Source organism: Enoplosus armatus, chromosome 6, assembly GCF_043641665.1.
Source record: "Enoplosus armatus isolate fEnoArm2 chromosome 6, fEnoArm2.hap1, whole genome shotgun sequence".
NCBI classification, from domain to species: Eukaryota; Metazoa; Chordata; class Actinopteri; order Centrarchiformes; family Enoplosidae; genus Enoplosus; species Enoplosus armatus.
In genome coordinates, this window is record NC_092185.1 from 5,505,482 (window position 1) to 5,527,596 (window position 22,115).

General features: G+C 40.3%; 1 protein-coding gene across 1 annotated transcript in view; it reads right to left on the reverse strand.

Annotated features, from left to right (window-relative positions):
* The window catches only part of LOC139286394 (Golgi apparatus protein 1-like), a 28,716-nt gene extending 10,833 nt beyond the window's left edge, over positions 1 to 17,883 (reverse strand). Inside the window, exons 1-10 of the mRNA XM_070907156.1 lie at positions 17,551 to 17,883; positions 6,840 to 6,869; positions 6,359 to 6,445; positions 4,646 to 4,861; positions 2,989 to 3,192; positions 2,329 to 2,400; positions 1,747 to 1,933; positions 844 to 1,058; positions 446 to 567; positions 81 to 182 (exon numbers count right to left, since the gene is read on the reverse strand). Of these exons, the coding sequence (XP_070763257.1) occupies positions 81 to 182; positions 446 to 567; positions 844 to 1,058; positions 1,747 to 1,933; positions 2,329 to 2,400; positions 2,989 to 3,192; positions 4,646 to 4,861; positions 6,359 to 6,445; positions 6,840 to 6,869; positions 17,551 to 17,883 (1,568 nt within the window). The remainder of the gene's footprint in view (positions 1 to 80; positions 183 to 445; positions 568 to 843; positions 1,059 to 1,746; positions 1,934 to 2,328; positions 2,401 to 2,988; positions 3,193 to 4,645; positions 4,862 to 6,358; positions 6,446 to 6,839; positions 6,870 to 17,550) is intronic.
* Positions 17,884 to 22,115: the final 4,232 nt, after the last annotated feature.

The following is a 22,115-nucleotide window of genomic DNA, read 5'->3' on the forward strand; positions in this document are numbered from 1 at the left end:
ACTTGGTTGTTAGCAAAGGTCAGTGTTAATAAAGCCACAGGTTTTTTAGCTTGTGAAAAAGGAGCATTAGCAGCACTTACTTCCAGTCTCTAGCGATAAAATACTGCAGCTCCAGCAGTCTGTGTTCACAGTCCTCCACCATCTTCTCAGTGTACAGATGCTCCATCAGACAGGACAGGATCCTGCAGGATCAGCAACACAAATATAGGTATCAAATATTTAAAGTCCAATCTTTAGACTATCACAGACATACAGAACACAGTATAACTTTTCCTCACATACTCTGAGGAACTGAAATGAAATATCCCAGAAACCCGAGATAAACCAGGACTAAAATAAACAGAAAGACAGTAGGTGTAATACACGGTTACTGAGGAGAGATAAGACCATCTTGTAATGCACTGTTTGAGTGTCAGAGACAGGTGAGAGCATCAAGACGACTCACATGGGGTCTCCGTTGCGGATGTGTTTGCAGGCAGTCTGGATGACGGACTCACAGGCCTCGTTGAGCGCTCGGTCGATGCGGTAGTCGGCTCCGGGGTCAGCTTCCTGGATCAGAGTCTGGAGCTGAGAGTGGAAAACACAACATCAACAAAAGAAAGCCAACACAAACAGGCCACACAAGCTGGAAGCTCCACTCTGAGGGTACTGGTACACAGACGAGGTCTTTATGCTCCAGAATAAACAATATCAACAAGTGAAAAACATTCAACTTTTTCATGGTAAGGTAGAAAATATTTACTCTCTAAAAGTGCCTCGTCACTGATAACAAAAGAACATTTATGGCTGCTGAAAGCTTGTTTTGGGTTCATCTTCATATAGTTCATATTAAAGCCGACTTACCGCCCTCTGACAGTTGGGGTCGATGGCTCCCATGTCTCCTCGGCCGACCCTCATCAAGCAGTGCAGCGTTCGTCCTTTGCGGTGCAGACCGGAGCAGTGACCCTCGATCTCGCTCCGACAGTGCAGCACGATCTCCGGACTCAGGGAGAAATCCTCCATCAGCATTCGCCTGTAGTCCATCATCTCACCCTGACACTCACCACTGACCACACGACCTGAAACACACACACACACACAGGCTTGTTTGAGTATGAAACACTCAACACACCCAATGTTTTATAGAATATAACTTCTAGATATAGATGGAGTTAACAATGATTTTTAGATAAATCAATGTTTTTTATTATGTAATTTAAAAAAATGTTTTTCAAAATGATGCAGACTGAATTGTGGGCACAATTACGGCTTTACAGCAACAACCTGAATTTAAAAACTATTTTGAATCTTTTTAAAAAATCCTTGAAGATAAATTATTTCCGATTGTTTTAAATAATTAATTCAGAATGTTTTTTTTTAGTTTTTTTTTTAAAGTTCTCTTTTATGAGTAAATCATGACACAGGAACCTGGTTGCCTTATTGCTGAATTAGGCTGCTGCAAGAAGCAATAACGCATCCTCACTGCTGCGACCCTCTTGCTTCTTTTTCTCTATTTTCCTCAGTCGGAGCAGTCGTCCCCTTTCGCTTCTGCTCTTAGAGGAGGCTGAATGTTTTACTCTAGACGGGAGTAAAGCCAGACTGACAGACAGGCCGGAGGTCCATTGTGCAGTTGAGACATCAATAAATTACTAGCGGGAATACACCAGTCACTGACAGATAATTCGGCTAATAGTGGCCTCTGACTGTCAGTTGAGGACTGAGAGTGATTGACAGGCAGCAGGTTCCCTCTGAGGCGGAGCTGCTTACCTCTATGTACGGCAGACTCCAGACAGAGCAGCAGGTAGGACAGGCGAGCTTCTCGGGCTCGGGGCATGTTGGAGTCAGCGCTGCAGCGGTACTTCCTCAGGTCTGACTTGCAGGCTTTGGCCAGTGAGTAGCTCACCTTGTAGTCCTGAGCGATCAACTTCTGCCTGGTGGTCAACGCCTCGCGGCACTGAGGAGGCAAAGCCACCGTCAGCATCACAACAGAGGTTCAAAGTATGCCGTAGTACATTTTTAGCCTGGTTCCAACTCCAAAGTGGCAGAACACCAGATAATGTGGGTGACAAGACCTTATTTCCTCACAGGATTTGATGTTTGTGTTTTTCTCAATAATTTATAATAATAATATAATAATAATTTCTCAAAATTCTCAATGTGACAACCAATATACAACCTTCAGCTTACATCAGTCACTCTTTGAACTTTTTTCTACATGTCAACTAACATAAGAATATAAAATGAGCAAGGTTACAGTTTGTTAAAAAACTAAAATAAATCTCCAGACCCACTTAGTAAAAATGCAAACCTATTTCTCTTGAAGAACAAGGCGAAGTGAACAGCACTCACCCTCTCAGACATCGCCTCCTCAAACTTGTGATTGAAGAGACATTTGTAAACTCGTCCCTCCCCGGCCAGTGTCTGGAAAAATCAAAACAGTCCATCAATGATGTACTCTCCTTTGAACTCAGTGGACGAATTCTTGTTTAGGAATGAAAATCTTCAACTGCCTGAATATGAAGCTGCAACTGACTGCTCAAACATCACCTGCAGAACTCACACAGTGATTGTTGCTTTCAATGCTGTTGGCACTGATTTTCTCATTTACAAAATCACCTGATTATCTAAAACAAAAAGGTAAAACTTGGTAACTTTGAAAGGCAGTGAATGCATCTCGTCACCAACCAGCTTAAGGCATGCCTGTATCATTAATGTGAGATGTTAATAATTAGGAGAGACTCCTCTTTTGCTACTCTATGTTAATGTGATGGTACCACATTTTTACAGGTTTGTCAAAGGCAGAAAAAGAATAAGCACAACAGGTTCGTGTTAAAGATAAAGTAAGTGTTAAAAGGATATGAAATACATTAATGTTAATCAGAATAGAACGGATGTAGAAAGCACTTTCATTGACTTAAGAAACTCCGCTTCTCAAATCCGTAACTCCAGATCACTTAATATAAGCCTTTTCATGGCCCTGCGGATGTGTGCAAAAAACTAAATCCTCACGTTTTCACAGAAGCGTTCTCGGTCCTCGCGGCAGGAGAAGTAGAGGTAGCGGTCCAGGTGGAAGTCGTCCGAGGAGAGCTCGGCGACTCTCATGATGGACTTTTTACAGTCGTCCTTGATGTGGTGTGCCCCTGGCTGCTCCTCGGCCTCCCGCACCAAACCTTTCTCCAGACAGGCGATCACCTCGCCCTGAGAGTGGATGTCCTGCACAGACAGCAAAGGTCAGTTACAGCGGGTAAAATCAGGTATCAGAGTCGGTGTCATTCTGCTCTGGTTCGATATGGATTCCTTTTCGGACACAATATGAAGAAAAGCAGAATTCAGTAATAATATTGCGTTTAAATTTTTGTTTCATTCATTCAGATCAATTAGTTCTCGCCCATTTATTTCAGATTCAAAAGTACACCACAGATTTAGTATTAAACATAGTCAGACTCACTATGGACAGTTTAGAAAAATCGATGCAGCAGAACCGACAGATTGAAAAATAAAGCATCTTTTAATTCCTTAATGCAGCCATTTTGATTTAAACTGTAGCGTGACACTCAGTTAATGTATCAACATGTTATGGCATCTTGTTGGGTAGAATTTTACAATCTGTCCTGGTACAATAGAAACTATTAGCCTGATACTACTGACAAATACACACCTTGCAAATGTGTCTCTTAAATGCAAAGATTAAGTTGTCATGAAGAGTGTTCCCTTGTTTCCATTGAGAACAAACACTTAAAAAATGTGTCATCTTTTTTTTATCCAAGTAGAACTGAAGGCTTTTGATGTGAATATATATAAAACACACTCCCATGACTTGACTTTGTAGATTACAGCATCACGAATCCCACGTAGAGTGAGGTTTCCTTTCACTCCATAAATCATTTTAGTGTGGTAAGAGACGAGCTCTGTCTCATGTACGCATGGTCAGTCTAATCTCAACTCCGAGCAGCTCCGGCACACAAAAATTAGCCACCATGACACACTCCTGATAATGAAACCGCCTCGGCTCCCGCTGACAAATAAATAATTTGCTCCGAGTTCTAATTGTGCTGTCGTGATATCCCATAATAACTGCGTGTCTAACAGGCTTATGAGGTTTAGCTTGGCTCAGCAGCAGGAAAACACGTTCAGAGGGGATCAATTCGTTTTGCTCGCTGACAAACGGCTGTCAAACTCAAACTCTTTTCTCATTCCAGCTGAGTCACACTTTTTCAGACTGAGTGGAAGCAGTGATGAAGGCTTATGAGACCCACCAAGAAATCTGGGTAACTTCAGCTGTAACATTGACAGGTACTGTTGTTGAGACTTTACCTGCAGACAACCAACATGGTCCACCAGCCCCTTAGCCTCGTCAGACACCCACAAATGCTGAATAGGACAGTCCTTCATAGCCACCCACCCATTAATAATCAATCACTGGCTACGTTCTACGTTCTTTAAAGGTAACCAACTCATATTTGTTTGACAGATACAGACAAATAGCCTATAACTGTTTTTTGATTTTCTTATCAAAACTCAGAAACAGGATTCAATACGAACTTAAATCAATTCACAGAATCGAGTCAAGCCTGAACAGCACCTAACTCTAATTAGTGTGGAAGTAAACGCAGTAACCAGCCCGAGTTTTATCTTTAACGTCAGACTTTTAGTTTTTGTGCCTCACCTTCTCTCCGGTGCTGATGCTGCCGCAGCGCAGAGCGTTGATGTCGTCACGACACTTGTCCATGAAGCCGCAGATCAGCCGGTAGTCGCTGAAGATGATGGTGGTCATCTTGGTAATGTACTGGTTGCACTGGTAGTCGCTGATGTTGCCACGGTGATCCACCAGGCAGGACACCAGGTAGCCCTTGCCCAGCTCCTCCGATGCACATTCTTTGATCTGATCAAAGAGCACAGACAGATTCATGACTGAGAACTGAAAAATATCTGCAGATGCATCAGGACAAAACCAAGATGCTTATCACACACTTTCATTTAAAGCTGCATTAATTCATTACTTGACCACTTGGGGGCAGTGGAACAAACTGTAAACAGATAACAGACAGACAGATTATCACCTTATAAAGTTGTTACGATGAATGTGTTAGCAAACAGTTGTCTTTTTACACATCTAACAGACACAGAGCAGCATTATTATCCCATTGGAGTTGTGTTTGTGTCCACCTGATGAATTTAAGTCCAATATTCACTCTCCTTTTAGCTCTGGTTAGATCACTGAGACTGAACCTAACAGTAAATGTGTAAAACCACAAAAAAGAGCTGAAAGATACTAAAACACTCTAATTCTCTGTGGCTTCATCACAACGAGCGACCATTTTCACACTTACACCGCCTTTATATTTGCCTGTGTTTTCTGTTTCTTTATGCTGTGTATGTGTTATCAAGTGCAAGATCTCTCAGCCACTGCACAAAGCACTTCACTCATACTTTTAAAACAAGCAGGCTGAGCTGCTATCATGCAATCTATGGAGTAAGTGAAGTAATCAGCAACACCTGCTTTAAAATTGAGCTGCTAAGACTGCTCATCAAGACGGGGTGAACACAGATAACATCAGTTCTAAGTACTTTATCATTTTATGTTTTTAATGCTTGATTACTATTATAGAGCAGTTTAAGACAATCATATATGAGACCTGCCAGCGATCAAACGAAGGACTGATAAAGTGAGATTAATAAAACGTGGTGGGCTGAAGTTGTTTTTGAGCCGAAAGCAGCTCCAGGAAGTTTCATGGCTTTTGAGGCTTTTTATAAGCTACAGCTCTATAGCTGATGCAGACACTTAAAACAGATCCTAAAGATTATGTCTTCCTGTATATTAGAATCTGGTGTGTGTTGGAAATATATCTTTTCATTTCCGACAGATGCGACATGTCTGTTGATTGCCCCAAACACTTTAAGTCGACTGAATTGACCAAAATGAGCCGCTAACAAGTGAATTCAGGTCAGTAAAGCAGGCAGAAATGATCAGACTATGGATTCTAAATGGATAGACGTTTTATTCAAGACTTGTGCGGTTTTATGTTTTTCAGTTTCTCGTAAGATTTAATTTCTTCAAAATCTTGTTTTGTACTGAGAGGAATCCAAATATGTGAGCGGCAGTGAAGAGGGGCAGGATTGTTCTCGTCAGGCCACTACAGTAGCTGTGTGTACTGACAAACAAAGACTCTGGTAATAGAAGGAGGTGAAAAAATAAGGACAGCATGGACGAGATTGGGGATGATTCTTTTACATTCAAGAACAAGCACTATCCTCAAAAAACGTATCAGTCTGAAAACCACTACATTTGTCAACTAGCTTAATGTTTCTTTATAATTTTCTGGAGGCTGAAATAAAAATCCTGTCGTTAAGCAGTAGAGGTTTGGTTTTAGAGACTTACATCTGAGATGGTGGTCTTGCAGACCTCCACAGCTACAGACTCAAACTTTGGGTCGGTGGTCAGGTTCAGCTTGTAGTTCCACAGCAGCTGGAGGAGAGAAGATACATAAAACATCTGGATTACACAGATTTACTCAAAATATCCAGATAACATTGAAATGCAGTCATTTAAATGCCGTTGGAACAACAAATTTAGTATGTAATGTCACAACATCTTAAGCACTCTTTTCAACCTAATTTCAACTTGTGATACATTTGACAGCTCAGGAAAAAGCTAGTCAGTGGACCTTGAATTGGGATTTGATGTCTAGACATCTACTGACGTGCAATTCACTAAATGAATGTTTAAGGAGGTACCAAACTCATGCATATATCCGTGAAAAATCAATGTCGCTGATGCTCTATGTTTAACATACACTACATGAAATTATAGGATACCATGGTGCGTGCTGGGAAGTGGTGTTTTAGGAAGTGACACTTACATGGTTGCATTCAGCGGCAATCTCAGTTTCCTGAAAGAGGAGGAGAGAAAGGAGAGGTTAAATTAAAGATAACTTTAGGTTTCAGATCATTTCTCCAGAGATTTGTGTCTCTATGAGGTCTATTAAGCGGTATAGCTTTGTGAGATTCAAGACTTTATACGTCACAGTGAGTCGACCACACTGTGCCATTTCTCAAGGCTTTAAGAAATCTGGCCTTTGCTTGCCTAAAGCTGGAGGACAACCAGTGTATCCTTTGCAACCCATGACATCCCACAATCCATTGCAAGCTCGTCTATAGTGTAACGGTGCGTTCAGGCCGTTATTGTTGAGCCTCGGAGTGCTACCAGGTGCAGACATTAAGGGTAAACCTCTGTAGACCGTCTCATTTAAGGAAGAGGTGCAGTCCAGCCTCCTACCAATGAGGCGGCCCCTGATTCAGGACAGCTACTGTTATTTTCCTGCTGTGCTGCATTGACCTGCGGTGACCCGTCTTACTTCCTGTACCTCAACTAGCAGCCAAACGCCTGCAGACCAACAGCCGGCCCTCCCCTTTAACCAGAGAAAAGTCCAAATCATTGCTGTATTCCCAATGGAAGACTGAATGTGTGTCTCTTTGAAATCACAGCTCTGCAGATGGCCGAAGAGTTTCTGACTGTTAACCACATGGCAGCCGCACAACGAGCCAGGAATAGGCTGTCTGTGTATATTCATGTGGTGTGCGTGTTGTTCTATTTACAGTGTACCTTACACACAAGTGTTGCAATGCTCTTTACACAGGCAGTGAATGCAGTGTGATGGGGGGCTCCTCCTCTTCAGCCAGGTTGTACTGAAGAGGAGGAGGGTACGGTGGGTAGAGGACTGACAGATGCTATAAACAGCACAGAGCTGACTCAGTGGTCAACTGGGGAGAAAAAAGTAAATAAATGGTCCTGGAAATGTGACCTAGACTGACCCATCACCACGAACACACCCACCACCAGAACAGCAAAGCAGTACTAGTTCAGATAGGGCCCCTCATTGCTGTATTTTTAATTTAGGTAAGTATTGGTACTTATTTGAATATTTCAGGAGGGGTCTCTTGACATGAAACTGCTTCTTTATTTAATTTAATTGGGTGGTTTCTGCTTTTTGTTACTTATATAAACATGGTTTTTGTTTTAGAAATACTCCACTTTATTACTGATGGATTTTCATCAATACACCTTATTCTATTTTGGATTATGTGTTAAAAAAAAGAAAAAAAAAAGATATTTATGGCCTCAAGCCAAATTACACTACAGTAGGTTTGCAGTTAGGTCATTTTGAGACAAGACTACGTTTGCAAAACTTTGTAAACACTATACACTCACCTATCCTTAAAAATATAATCTCTGATGGCAATTCAGAGTGGATGACATGGATAAAATCTTCTATCACAGTATATCTAATTTTATAATCTATACAGATACACATTCCCTGGAAATTCAATTGAGAAACAAATAGCTGTTTTTGGCTAATGTAGTGACTTAAATACCTAACAAATTAAGGTACTTTTAGGTCCCTATAAATCCAATATTGCCATAAGGAATTCCGACTCAGAATCAGAATCCGAAATACTTTATTGATCCCCGGGGGGAAATTGTACAGTACTGGTGCTCCCATTCAAGAGTAGAAAGTAGCAAAATTTTGAACTAAAAGTTAAAAAAAATATATATATATATATATTGCACATTACTGATTTAAAAAAAACTTGCAATGGTCTCACACAAGCAGAGATACACTAAAGGGTTAGATAGCTAGTCTCTAAATCCAAATCATCTCACAGTATTTATTGTCACATAACAAGACTCTAAAGGCAACCATTAAAATACAAAAACGATACTTGCTTTCTAAAATAAAACAAAACTGATTTTGTATTAAGTTACGAGACTCATCTTGCCAAACTTGAAATCATGACTTATTGCCTTGATGTTTTTGTTTATGGAGGCTCAACCTGTAATTCTGGTGCTTCTGACTCACACCTGGAAGCATGTTTGTTCATAAAGTCAACACTGTCTGTCAGTGTCAGCACAGTTATGTGACTCATCTTGCCAAACTTGAAGTCATAGAAAATATAGTTTGTCCCCTGACTTATTGCCTTGATGTTTTTGTTTATGGAGGCTCAACCTGTAATTCTGGTGCTTCTGACTCACACCTGGAAGCATGTTTGTTCATAAAGTCAGGCATCATTTTCACTATTCACATATGCAACTACATTCAGGAACATTTCCATCTTGCGTTTTTTCACACATGCCATGGCAATGCCGGAATAGATGGGGCAAGGGACAGTCCAGCAGATGAATTAATGCAACACTTATGGATGCCATCCGCCATAAAACTCAACCAAAGAACAAGAAGCTGTAGCAAGGCCAGAAGTACTGTACGTGTACGCGGTGGAAGATGTCTCTTATTATTGTCAAGAACATGGCAGGCGGGGAGCCGTTTTTGTCTGGCACCAATGTTCTTGTAATGTATTAATATTCAACAAATCACCCACAAAAGCATTGGCAAGGCAACCGTAAACGTCCTCAGGGGAGTCTTGTGATTGGTTTTCCTGCTCCACGTGAAAGTGTCTTTCGTCAGACAGACGTAACCCTTTACGTGCTTGTCCCTGCAATGTTACTGCTTTCATTCACAACACAGCCGTACCGGCACTTTCCCTGAAATGTTACTAGGTCTTGAGGTGGGAAATTGGCTGTACAGATTTCCCTGAATATCAATCCCTGCTCCCATTTACACATGACCCCATTCAGTAAATGTTCCTGAACATTTCAGGGATAGGCTGCATGTGTGAAAGATAAACGCAGAATGTACCAAAGTAAAGCCAGTCTGATGCTGGATCAAACAGCACTGGACATTTGTTTTATTTTCTGGATCGGCCACCGGCCCACAGGGGAAAACCCCACCTCTTCACATGCTCAGTCCACCACCTCTGGACTGAACAGCCAAACATCACATCACACTACTGCAGAGCACAATGTGACTCATGTGGGCGTCTATCCAGCTCTGTCAGGGGATCTGCATGCTCAGAAAGCCAAAACTTCTCATCTACTCAATCCTACGTTGATTTAAAAGCCAACATAAACTAACAGTGATGAAACCAGCCCATTTCTCACCATACAGAGCTTATAAAAGCTTACACAGCAACAGGATATTAACTGTTCAGGTAAATCGCGTCCCAACTGTTGTATTAATCTTACCCCGAGTTTGCATGCGTGTCAAACTCACTGTGACCAGCTGTTAGAGCAGAAATCTAACACAACAGGAGGGAATAAAACCAACACAGCTGACACACCCATTCACATACTGGTCAGACTGAAACATTCAGGCTCTTTGTTTACCGACGTTCCTGCTCCACTAATGAAAGTGAAAACTGTGAAAACCTCCATCTCATTAATAGCTGCAGCTAAATTAAACTTAATCAGCTCTCCTCATTTTGTCTTGGGAAAACCGGCATGAGGTTGAGCTATAATTGGAAGCGGGTGAGAGGAAGAGATGGAGAGAGAAAATGACACATGAAGTGATAGAAAGAGGAGAGAATCCAGAGGGAAGTCAGCCATTTCCAACACCTTCTGAGTCATGAAGCACAGAGCACAGCAGCTGGGTGTTTGGGTTCATCCAGCCTTCATCTTCATCAACGCTTTCTGAGCCCTGCTTCCTAAAGCTGACAGCAATAATTAATTAGCTGAATCCAAATCCATTGAAAACCTTCAAAATGAAATATTGTTTGACGTAGAATCATTTGGACCACCTTCCATCAACTTCTGACCTGAAGGCTTCGAGCTGACTCACCCTACGTAAACCAGAGGACACAGCATGCAGTCTTATGTTTATTTTGTTCTAATATCACCTGAATTAAATATACATCTGCCGATTATCTTATTGACTAATCGATATTAGTTTGGTCTATAAAATGTCAGCAGAACTAATTTATTATTATTCATTTAATATTATATAAAGACAAAGAAAAGCAGCAAATCTCCACATTTGAGATGCTGTATGTCAGAAAAAAGTGAAAACTCCTCAATATAATTTTCCAGGACACAAGTACTTTTTTCCCCCCTTACCAAACAGCTGGGTAGGCCAGTATTGAGGTCAGGTGTGTGACAGATGTGCCTTTTCACCACCACTGACAACATACAGTAAAGACAACTGGAAACAACTTGTGATGTTGACATTTCATCAAATTGTTAAACCCAGCAAAAGGAGCAGTAGAGATCTTCAGATCTTTGGTGTAATGTGTTTTCTCTAACGTGTTAACAACATTCACCTGTCAGTGATAAGGCTACATGGCTACAAGGGTGTGTTGTATTTCAGGTTCATGTTTGCTCTGCAAGAGGTTTGTTATCCTTCAATCAAATGTACCTTTGTTAGGCTTCAACCTGACTGTTCAAGTCAAACCAAAACAATATAAGATCATGTTAAAGACAATTTACAACTGAAGAGATTCTGTTTAGTTGGAGGTGGTGTCCATGTGGGTAGGTAGCTTTGTACCTGAAAACAAGTTTGAATAGTTTAAAGTCCTTGACGAACCAAAGACAGACTAAATGCATTAATATATTACTGTACAAAACTGGAAGAAAAGGTGTCCTTAAACGTTTAATTAAAGCAGCTCTGACAATCAGCTTAAAATTATGTTATCTGGTGCAGATTTAAAAAGCAACCAATGCATGGCTGTGGAGATAATGGGGGTGGGGCTGCTCACACAGAAATGACAGATTGACAATCAGTTTCAGGCCACTTTCACTTTAGAAACAAACAAATAATAAAAACATAAATACAAGAAATGATCTTTGGGGAGGGCTGCCTTTAAGAACATTCACGTACATTTTAGCAAACTATATCTATAATAATCAAACCAACAACCAAACTAATCAGAGCTTAGTAGATGGTATTGAGAATGGCTAGCTAGCTACCTGGCTACATCCATGAAAATGGCATGCAGCTGGGCAAGAAGCTGGATGAGATTGAAGCAGCTGTACAGGTTTTTGTAAAATAACTCTTTAAATATCATGTTTCTTAGACTGTTGTGAAAAACATTAAAGTGAAAAGACTAAGTAGCTGAACCCTTATGAAGATGGTAAATGCTAAAAACGACATGTAACAGTGGTAAAGGTAGAAAAAGGGTCGAGGTTAGCAAACTGACTCAGTAATTGCACAGCAATGTCTATCTAAAGTTTGCTAACATTAGCCACTATTATCTACTGGTCATACCAGACCCAAAGAATGCTGTAGATACCAATGTATTTAAATGAGTAAATGTGCTTTTTAGTGCTTGTGAATTTATATGTTCATCTTTAAAAAGAAAGATTGTCTTATTTCTGCTTTCACACAGTCTCACCTTAAGTTAACTGCTACTAGCAACCACTGCTGCAACACAATGTCAGACTGAAAATATTAAGCAACGCAGGATGGCATTTCAGTCTGACTATCAGGCTACATGCTACATCATTGAATGTAAGAGTAGAGGATAAGCCACAGGCACTGAGGCATCTATTACTACACACACAACAGCAGCAGAGCTGCAGTTGGATGAACACATGAACACTTTCTGATGAATGTCAACAATAAGCCTGAATGGACCGTCAGACAAACACTGGATGCTGGAAGGACACAAAAGGATGTTGCTTAGCAACCAGGAACATTTTTTTCTTCTTTTTTTGGCACAGTACCTAAATAAATTCATCAAAACAACTAAAAGCTGTTTGTATAGGATAATGCAAGATATGACTTTACAAGCAGCAGTATACTTGTGGGGATTCAGTAGTCAGAGAGGCTGAAATGTTTCTATTATTGCTTTTTCATCAGGACACAGTGGTCCTGAGACTGTTTTTTCACTGCAGCTGTTCAGACAGCAGTGATGGAGCAAGCCATCCTGTACTTCAGTAAAAGTAGCAGTACAACAACGGGAAAATACTTCATAAAGTACATACATTTATAATCTTTTTTAAGTAAAAGATAAAAAAAGAAACAGGAGTAAAATGTACTTGGTCGGAGTGTTTATTATGAATGAAAATGGGTAACACAAAGCATGGGTAACACAAAGCAGTTATTAATGTTGTATGTAGTTTAGGTGGTGCTTCGCTAAACTGACAAAAGTATGTGGACACCCCTGACTATGTTAGTTTGTGTACTTTTGGTCTGCAGCTTTTTTTTTTTCCTGATTCAGGCTCCTTAGTTCCAGTGAAGGCAAATCTTGATAGTGATAGCAGTGATATTTTAGACGATAGTGTTCTTCCAACTTTGAGTCATCAGTTGTGTCAGTGTTTGTTCCTTTCCTGTTTCAACATGATAATGCCTCCGCCAGCCCCATAAATAACTGGTTTTCACAGTTTGGTGTGGAAGAACTTGACGGTTCTGCACAGAGCTCTGACCTCAACCCCATCCAGAGCCAGACCATATCACCCAACATCGGTGAGTAAAAATTACAATCATTTACCTTTGATGTGTAGTCAAACAAAAGCTGAAAGTCTCCCAAAATGGAGAAAAGCAATAATCAACTATTGTATTCAAGTCCATTAGTTTAGTAAATGTGTTTTTTGATTTGCATCTGTCAGTCAAATATCAGAGGTAAAAACACTACTAGGTAACACTACTCCTGGGTATCAGACAAACAATGAAGATCACAGCTTCAACAAAGACTGTGGCCAAGGCACTGACACAGCCTGGGTTGGGGGTTCCATCCCTAGTATTGCTCAATAGGTACAGCAAAGCAGCTGAATATACACCAACAAGTATGTTTTTGAAAGAGAATGTCCTGCAGCCTCAATGTGCTAATTGGCAATTATCAAAGTGGGTACAAAGTGGGTACAACTGGGAGGCTGAGACAGAAACGGACACATGAAGGCTTCACGCAGCCGACAGGCCAGAGCGAAACCTTCAATCTCCAGAGCCAACTCCCTCTGGACTCTGAGGCACCACGTACACAAAACCACAGCCACCAGCAGGACTGACAGCGGGCAGGCCAGAGACACAAAAATGCTACAAGTCTAAAAGCAGCTCTTAATTTCACCCTCGAACCAGAGAACAGCAGCAGCAGCAGAGTGCCAGCTGGGCAGCTCGGGGCCTTCACACGGAAGGTGGACGAACTCCACTGTAGCTGCTCGGTGAGAGCGTCAGTGGTGGGCATAGAGGCGAGACGTCACACCCAAAATCCAGGTTTCACTGGGCTGTAAGATGCATTCATGTCATTCCATACAAACAACGAAGGTATGGCTGGACAACCTATTACTGTAATTGACATATACGGTTTTACAATAGAGAAATAGAAGTTGTAATGGAGTGGATGTTAAACTGATGGACTAAATGATTACATGGATGATCCGTCATCTCACTGGTCGTATTTACTTTAATACAGCTTAATTACTCTTTTCCTTTGTTTCAGTCAAAGCAAAAATATATATCAATCTTTTAAGCATGCAGAAATTATGCAATAGAAGCAATCTGATATTTTGTGCTAAAATGCACTTGACAACACACAGACAAATGTCATTTTCAGTTTTCAACCAATATTTCAAAATTAATTTTTGGCAAAATATGACTCAGTAATTCCGGTGTACTTATAAGAAAAGTATGTTACAAACTGAATCAAGTCGAGTTCCCTTTACAGGAAGTGGGAGAAGTGGTAAATATCTTGAATGCCAAAGAATTCTGCAGGAAAATTCAGGTTGGTTACAGTCTTGACAAAATTTAAGTTTTAGAATCACATTTTCCAAGTAAAATAAAAGTATTGTAATAATACAGTATCCTTGTTGCACTGTGCAGTGAGAGCTCAGTAAAGTTTAGGTCTACATAACTGGGCTATGTCATAAAAACAAGAATGAAAAAGTTGTGATGAGCAAGTAAATTATTTCAACATAAGACGGGACAAGAATCCACAGGAAGTCAAAGCACACTGCTTTGTTGTGGCAGAAAAGGACAAAGCACCTCAAATTGACATCACTGTCATCATCAAAAAAAACGTATATATGATATGAAAGTGATAAGTGATACGAAAGCGTTTTCATCTTCAGTTCATATCAGTAGTGAACATGACCTTAAACTTCCTTCACAGAGGCATGAAAAAGCCACCAACCTGAAACCGGTATAGATGCCACTGAGATGACATAATATAACCTCCATGTGAGAAGAATGAGGAAACTTCAAACACGGAACAATCATGCATTAACTTATAGGGAGGGGCATCGAGGACCGGTTCCAAATTGACTGAGCCAAGTGTATGGAATGTGGAAAAAAAGCTGATCAGGAGTGACCACAAGACGATAGAAAACTACGATCAGGGTGCCAGTCTGAATACTTGAAATCTTCAGTAATTATCGAGGTCGAGGACACTCACACCTCGTCAATGTTTCTTTCTTTAAAATCTGTCTTTTAGCCTTTCTCCAGCAGCTACTGTTCTGGCTCTGTAATGAGTAGCCTATGTCATGAAGACATTTACCACCAGAGGAGACACTGTCTTGTGATTTTGAGTAAGCAGATAATGGGCACAAACCAAGGCTTGTCTTGGCTGCTGTAAGCTCCTGTTGTAGCGTATATAGAGGTCCCTCAGTCTGCTGTAGCTCTGCTATCGACAAGCAGCTAATAAGCTTAAAGAAGTGAGTGAACTGTCGGACGCCACCCAGCCAACAGCCACAGTCCAGGGCTGATCACTCACTTGAATGGGCCTAAAGGTCACAAAAGCAACCTAGTGACCAGAAAATCACAAGTTCAAGACAAGCCTGGGAAAGATTTCTCACTGCGAGTCAGAATGTGTATGTGTGTGTGTGTGTGTGTGTGTGTGTGTGTGTGTGTAAGTAATGAATAATCCTCCACCTTTCTTAAACAACTACCTGTAGGCTTAGTTGGAACAAGACAAACAAATCCATTAGCTACTGGGAAACTACTCATCGTCTTTCTTTCAACAATGTCTCTCTGGATAAATAAAGTTCTATCTCATCTTAACAGTTATCTCTTTACTCAGTGTGTGAACTTGTGTGTAAGTGTATGTGTGAACAACCCCTCCTCCAGCCGCCAAACTGCCACTGTCAACTTCAACCTGGTTAAATTGTTTATAAATGGTTTATAAATCAACTGACATCAACTGAGTTGTTACATCTTTTTGGTCATTTATCAAACAAAAGAGAACTTTGCTGGTTCCAGCATCTAAAATGTGAGGATTTGCTGCTTTTCTCTGTTTTATATTATTGTAATTCGAAGATCTTAAGGTTTTGGCCTTTTGGACGAAAAAACAAGACATTTGAAGACATCACTGGGTGCCTGTGATGGACATTTCTCACATTAATTGATTAGTTGCACTGAATGTTTGGTGAGATTTCTGTTTGTTCTGCAACAAAATAACACCTGACTTGATCATATTTTTTTTACTTTAAACTGTATTTTCCACAGGCAACTTTATTTCAAAATGAAAAACATTCAACCCTTTGCAAACATGTTCTTATTCTGAATATAGTCAGCATATTAAGGTACAATATGCATTTTATTGGCACTGATGCTGAAAGGGAAAGAAGAGTTTTATCTTTCTTATAATTTTCTGGTAATGTGTTGCCTAAACATGTCAGGGCAACATTCACTACCGCAAAACCACAGTGACTACTAATCCTGGTGCTGCCCCAGGCTGAAGTGGGAGGCCACTGACAACCTTTCCCAGGGGGAAAAGAGGAGAGTCTCTGCAGACAAAATGGATATATACTGTTCAGTCTGCCTCACATTAACGTTGGCTACTGAACAAATCAAAGACCAGGTTCAAGTCACACAGTCAATAAACACTTCAGTTAGTTGTCAGAGACAACTCATTAGAGCTTATTGCCGTGTAACGTGACGGTCTAAAATTAAATGAAACGTTGTAATTACCGGTAACAATACGAAACCAAAAATCAACCAGTGAAAGGCTTGGTAACGGTTATCTGGGCTAACATCTCGCTGAGGCTACAATTGCTAACTGAGTAACGACAGCGGTTAGCTGCCTTAATTTTAACAAACCTGGTTTAAAAAGTTACCAGGTTGCTGAATTGTCCAAAACACCTTACGGCGAATTGTGGCTCTGGACTATTAACGCCTGCAGGTTGACAAATTTTATGGCCAATTTTACATTTAGCCGCTAACCAGTCCAGATGCACTTCTTGTAAAATTACATCTTGTAACTCTGAACTGCGCTAATAATCTTCCAGTTTAGTATGTTATAACACACCGTTTAATCACTGACAACAAGCTGAGCAAAACGTATAGTTAACCTGTAACAACTATATCTTCTGATAAATTCGGCTCACAAATGTTCCACAAAACAACGTTTATTTCAGTGTTATCCAATTGTTTTTCCGTTAATCAACGTTACGCTGCTCCAATGTGATGTATTAAGGAGAGATATTAAAGACAAGAAATATGAGGCGACACGATTCATAAACTTGCAAGCCGTAAAGAGGGTAAGCGCCATTCGTGGCATTGCATCATGCCGAGCTAAAGATTGGATCATGACGAGCCTGAATATATGTTTAATTTTGTTCTACAGTGCGTGTCATATTGAAGAGGATATCATAGGTAATAAACTGCGGATTTTTAGACCAGCATTTAGCGTGACGTTCTCTCAATACAAGGGCTAACGGCTGGCTAACTGTGGCAGCTAACGTTAGCTGGTTCGTTCAGCAGGCACACCCTGCTTATTTCCTTACCACCACAAGACCCTATCCCGCTAATTTACCTCTTTCTTGTCCTGGAGACACTCCAGCACCGCCAGGTTGTTGTTCCAGGAATGTTTGGGGCAAAGCCGGGTCAGGTCCTCCCTGCACACCGCCTCCTCAGCCAACTTCCAGCCGGCAGAGCGCCGCCGAGGCAGCGAGGCCCCAGCGCCCAGGTTCCTCTCAGCGGCTCCCGGGTTCGCCGCAGCCGGCCCCGGACCTCCGGCTGGATTCTGTGCGTTATCAGCTTTAGCAGCAAGTTTGGCGACAATGCTGTTTTCTTCTCGAATTGGATGCACAGACGACAAGATGCACATCAAAAGCAGGAGCAGAGGAACACGTATACAGTCCGCCATCTTCACAGAGCCAGTCAGCCTGCTGCTGCATTCAGGAACTGTCGTAAATATGGGGACTTGGAGTAAAGTTGCAGACGTTTTTTTTCTTCTTTCTCGGATGGCACTGGCTCATGAATAATTAATGAGGGCATGTGGGTTCATGCTCTGAGTCATCCAATCACAGAACCACCATGGAAACATTTTCTTCCGGCATTCCTTATTATTTTAACTGCAGATGAATATTTTTTTTTTTTTTTAAAGTAGCATAGAAACTATACAAATGTTGACACTGCACTACTTTGACAGTTGGTGCCCAAGAAACCAAAGTTACATGTACAAAAATGAGAATGATGCAAAGTTTGCACTTACTGACACCAATCAAGCTGTGACTTAAATTGCTACAACCAGTTTTCATTAATTAAAACAATAACATTTTATGAATAATGCAAAGAAAAGCAGGAGTAGAGTTTGGTATCATTTGAACATTTGCCATAGTACTATTAATTCAACAGCATGTGTTTTGGTACAGATACCAACATTATACATTTTCTGATACCCCTTTATTTTTCTTATTGTCCCATAAAAAGACAAAAACTAAAAATGTGTTAGTCTGTCTCTCAATACTTTCTGACTTCCTGTCTGTGGCTCTCAGCTCCAAGCCCAATGGAGATGAAGATGAAAATCTTTAAAAGCATCTCATAAATATATAGTTTCATTTTTTAAAAAGGCTCAGTCATTTCCTAAAACAGCTGGTCCCTGTAGTTTTTAGCAAATATTACTCAAACAGGAGGAAATAGTGCATTTGTTGTGGACTATTTTCAGTGGCGGATTAATCCACATTTGGTTCTCTAGTGAGTATTTGAACAAATTTTAAACAAAAATTAAAACAAAAAGTCAATTTCATTTATGTATTTCCAACCAAAAGCCCCTAAGAGCAGTACATGTCGTATACTGTGTTTGCCACTTCTGGAATTTGGAGTAGGAATTTACGAGCCTGCCCTGAAAGCAGCAAATGTGTTTCTAGATTGAACCATCCCATAATGACTGATCTGGACTCAGAGTAATAAAATAATAAAGATTAATCTGCAGATGATTCTTCCTCTTTGAAGTTCTGTTAGTTGTTTCATGCTGCTTGTAAAATCACATAAGTGCAGATTGACAAACCTGTTTTTAGTTGACAGTTGCTGCGATTTGGTGGAGAGTACATTTACTTGAATACAGCATTCAACTACACAACGTGTCAGTTTGTCAAATCGTATGCATATCCAGGACATATCAGAGGGAAATATTGCACTTTTAACTTATTAAGGTCAGAAAATATGATTTTTACAAAAGTCAACAGTATCAACAGTGTGTAAGATGTTGTAGCACCACTGAGATCACCATTAGAATATTATGTACACATAAACACATCAGAAATCTAAAACTCAATTTATTTGTTTCCCACTTTAACATTTACAAATTATTTAATGACTGTGTTTATTTAAAAACAGCACTCTTTAAAGATGTGAAAGCAGTGTGAAGAGTGTGTTCACATACGCATTAGTATCCTATTTTTGATCTTATTCAGATCTTATTCAGATCTTATTCTTATTCAGTGTTTACATGGAACATGAGAAACCTGGTTACTCATCTCCCTGTATACACGATACTAACCAGGATCCAGGTTTCTGACTGTGTGCAGCTGTGTCTTCATTTCTCACCATCTCAGCCACTACGTTCTGTAGCAGCGAAGAATGTTCAGAAAGTAGGATCAGGGGTTTACATGGTTCAGTATCCTGGTTTCTATCTAAGAACTCAAGGTAGCAAAACCAGGATATGGTCTTATGCAGATTTCTGAAAGCAGGATATGATGTATACATGTACAACACATGATTTCATACCTTTCAGACCGCCATTGACTTCAGTTCATTTAAGTGAGTGAAACTTGCTGACAGTGAACATGTAGTCATCTTTATCTCTTTGTCAAAGTAACGTAATGTTCGTGTGTTGATGTTGATACAATGATGTCGATCAGTTTCTAATCTGTTGTTTATGGTGGATTCAAGGATCCTCAGACATCCTAAACTTTATTTAAGTAGCTGCAGAAAGGCAGTGACCAGCTAATTCTGTCATTAAATCAAATTAGAAAATAGACTATGGGCAACCATTGAACATTGTTCAAAGAATTTGAATGTTTTTGTTGTCTTTGAATTAAAAACTAGTCTCTGTTCAGCACCCTTGTCTCTAATCTCAAAGCATCTTTGAATGTTTCAACTTCCTGCTCACAACAAATGCTAACCCTCACCAAAAATAAAGAAGTCTATAATTATCTATCACAGTCGTTCAGGTCTGTCCAGGTTTATTTTTCATACAAATTAACTTTGACCAACTGCTGCCTAGAAGGAGGGAAATCAATCTAAAAAGTGATTATATGATCAGTAGTGATGTACAACATACGCTAGCTGTAGTTAAATCAGTGGTAATGGCAGCAGAAGTCAGAAATCCACAACATGAACATGAAGGGATGATAAACGGACCTGACTTCAATAACTTAACAAACCGTGGCAACAACAAGCGTGTCCAAGCCGTGTTCAGCACTTTTTAGTGTCCTCTGGAAACATTTCTGTTGTCGTTTTCTGTATTTGCTGTGAGTTTTCTAAACGCTGCGCATGTGTTGTAAAATTGATGAAGATGGTTTCTTTTAATTTTGTTGTCTATTTGCATGTGTTCTCTTAAGTTTCTGTGCGTTGAGCTCTCAAGGCCACAACAAGTCTCTCCTTTGCTTTAACATGTGTGTTTGCGGCTGTAGCTGCCGAGGAGGTTTTACTTGATACAGCTCCATTTTATTCTGCTGTTGATTCTGCAAGATGTGTCAGGATATTTAATGTATGTTGATTAATATTGCTTCGTCTACTTGTCAGGTTAGTTCTAGGGAGGCTACACTGAGGCAGGCGGTTGTATGTTCATAATTAATGATCAGTTGTATTCACAAGCTGCAAAGTGGCGTCTACAGAAAAGGATTTTTTTGTTGATTTGGACATCAGGGCTCATGTTGCTAATGTTGTTAATTTGTAGCTTAAGCATGTTCTTTAATTTAACCGTAATACCACATATCACAAGCATTTTTTACACACCCTCTCTTTCCCCTTTAACAATATAACGCAGAGTATATTTTGGCTGACCTACTTTTCACTTTTATCCAAGTACATTTTACACAAGTAATTTTACTACAATATTCTAGTACTCTTTTCATCCCTGCACATTTGAAGCATAGCATATGGATATTTTGTATAGCAAGAGGGCAAATAAGGAAATACCTTCTTGATAAGATCTGGATTTTGTGCGCCCCGTATGCATCATTAATGTCCTTTGCCAGTCACATGCCTGTTTAAGCGATGAACTGCACTACCTGTGGTTGTCTTTAGAGATGGTGACAGATGTTCTACACTCACGCTCAAGTTTTGTGACTTGTGCTTCAAAACCGTCAACCTCTGTAGCACCAGTGCTATGTGCGTGCAGCAGTACAGTAACATACAGCCCTGAATAGTAGTCGAGAATTAAATCAACTTTATTGAGATGGGTAATCCATCACTACGTATTTAGGCTTCATTTTTGTGGCAGTTCAATTATTGTTCCCTGGAGATTCAGTCTTGACCAAGAACTATTTTGTAACGTTCAAAGATACTCTGCTACTTACAGTTTTGACCCAACTGTCAGTTCTTGGTGGTCAGACTTTAATGTCAGCACTTGAAAACACATGAACTTTTATATCCACTATACCTGAGGTTTCTCTAACTAACAGCAACTAATTCAATTCAGTTCAATAAACTTTATTTGTCACATGCAATCACACAAGGTACAATCATAGCGAAATGCAATCCCACTAGTTCCTTCAATTTGTGTAAAAAAGACAAAATAATAATAATAATAATAATAATGTATGTGTATGACGGCTTGGTGTATCCAGTACCTTCTTCCAGACCGCAACAGGGAGAAAAGGCTGTTGTCCGGGTGGTTGGGATCCTTAATGATTCTCGCAGCCTTATTCTTGCAGCGCCTGGTGCAAATATCCTTTAGGCAGGGTAGAGCACCGTCTATTGTATGTTCAGCTGAACGAACCACTCCTTGCAGGGCCTTGGGGTCCTGTTCGGTGCTGTTTCCGTAACAGCCAGTGATGTTCACAGTCAGGATGCTCTCAATGGTGCAGGAGTAGAAATTCCTCAGGATTTGAGGGGATACTCAGAATTTCGTCAAGCGTTTGAGATGAAACA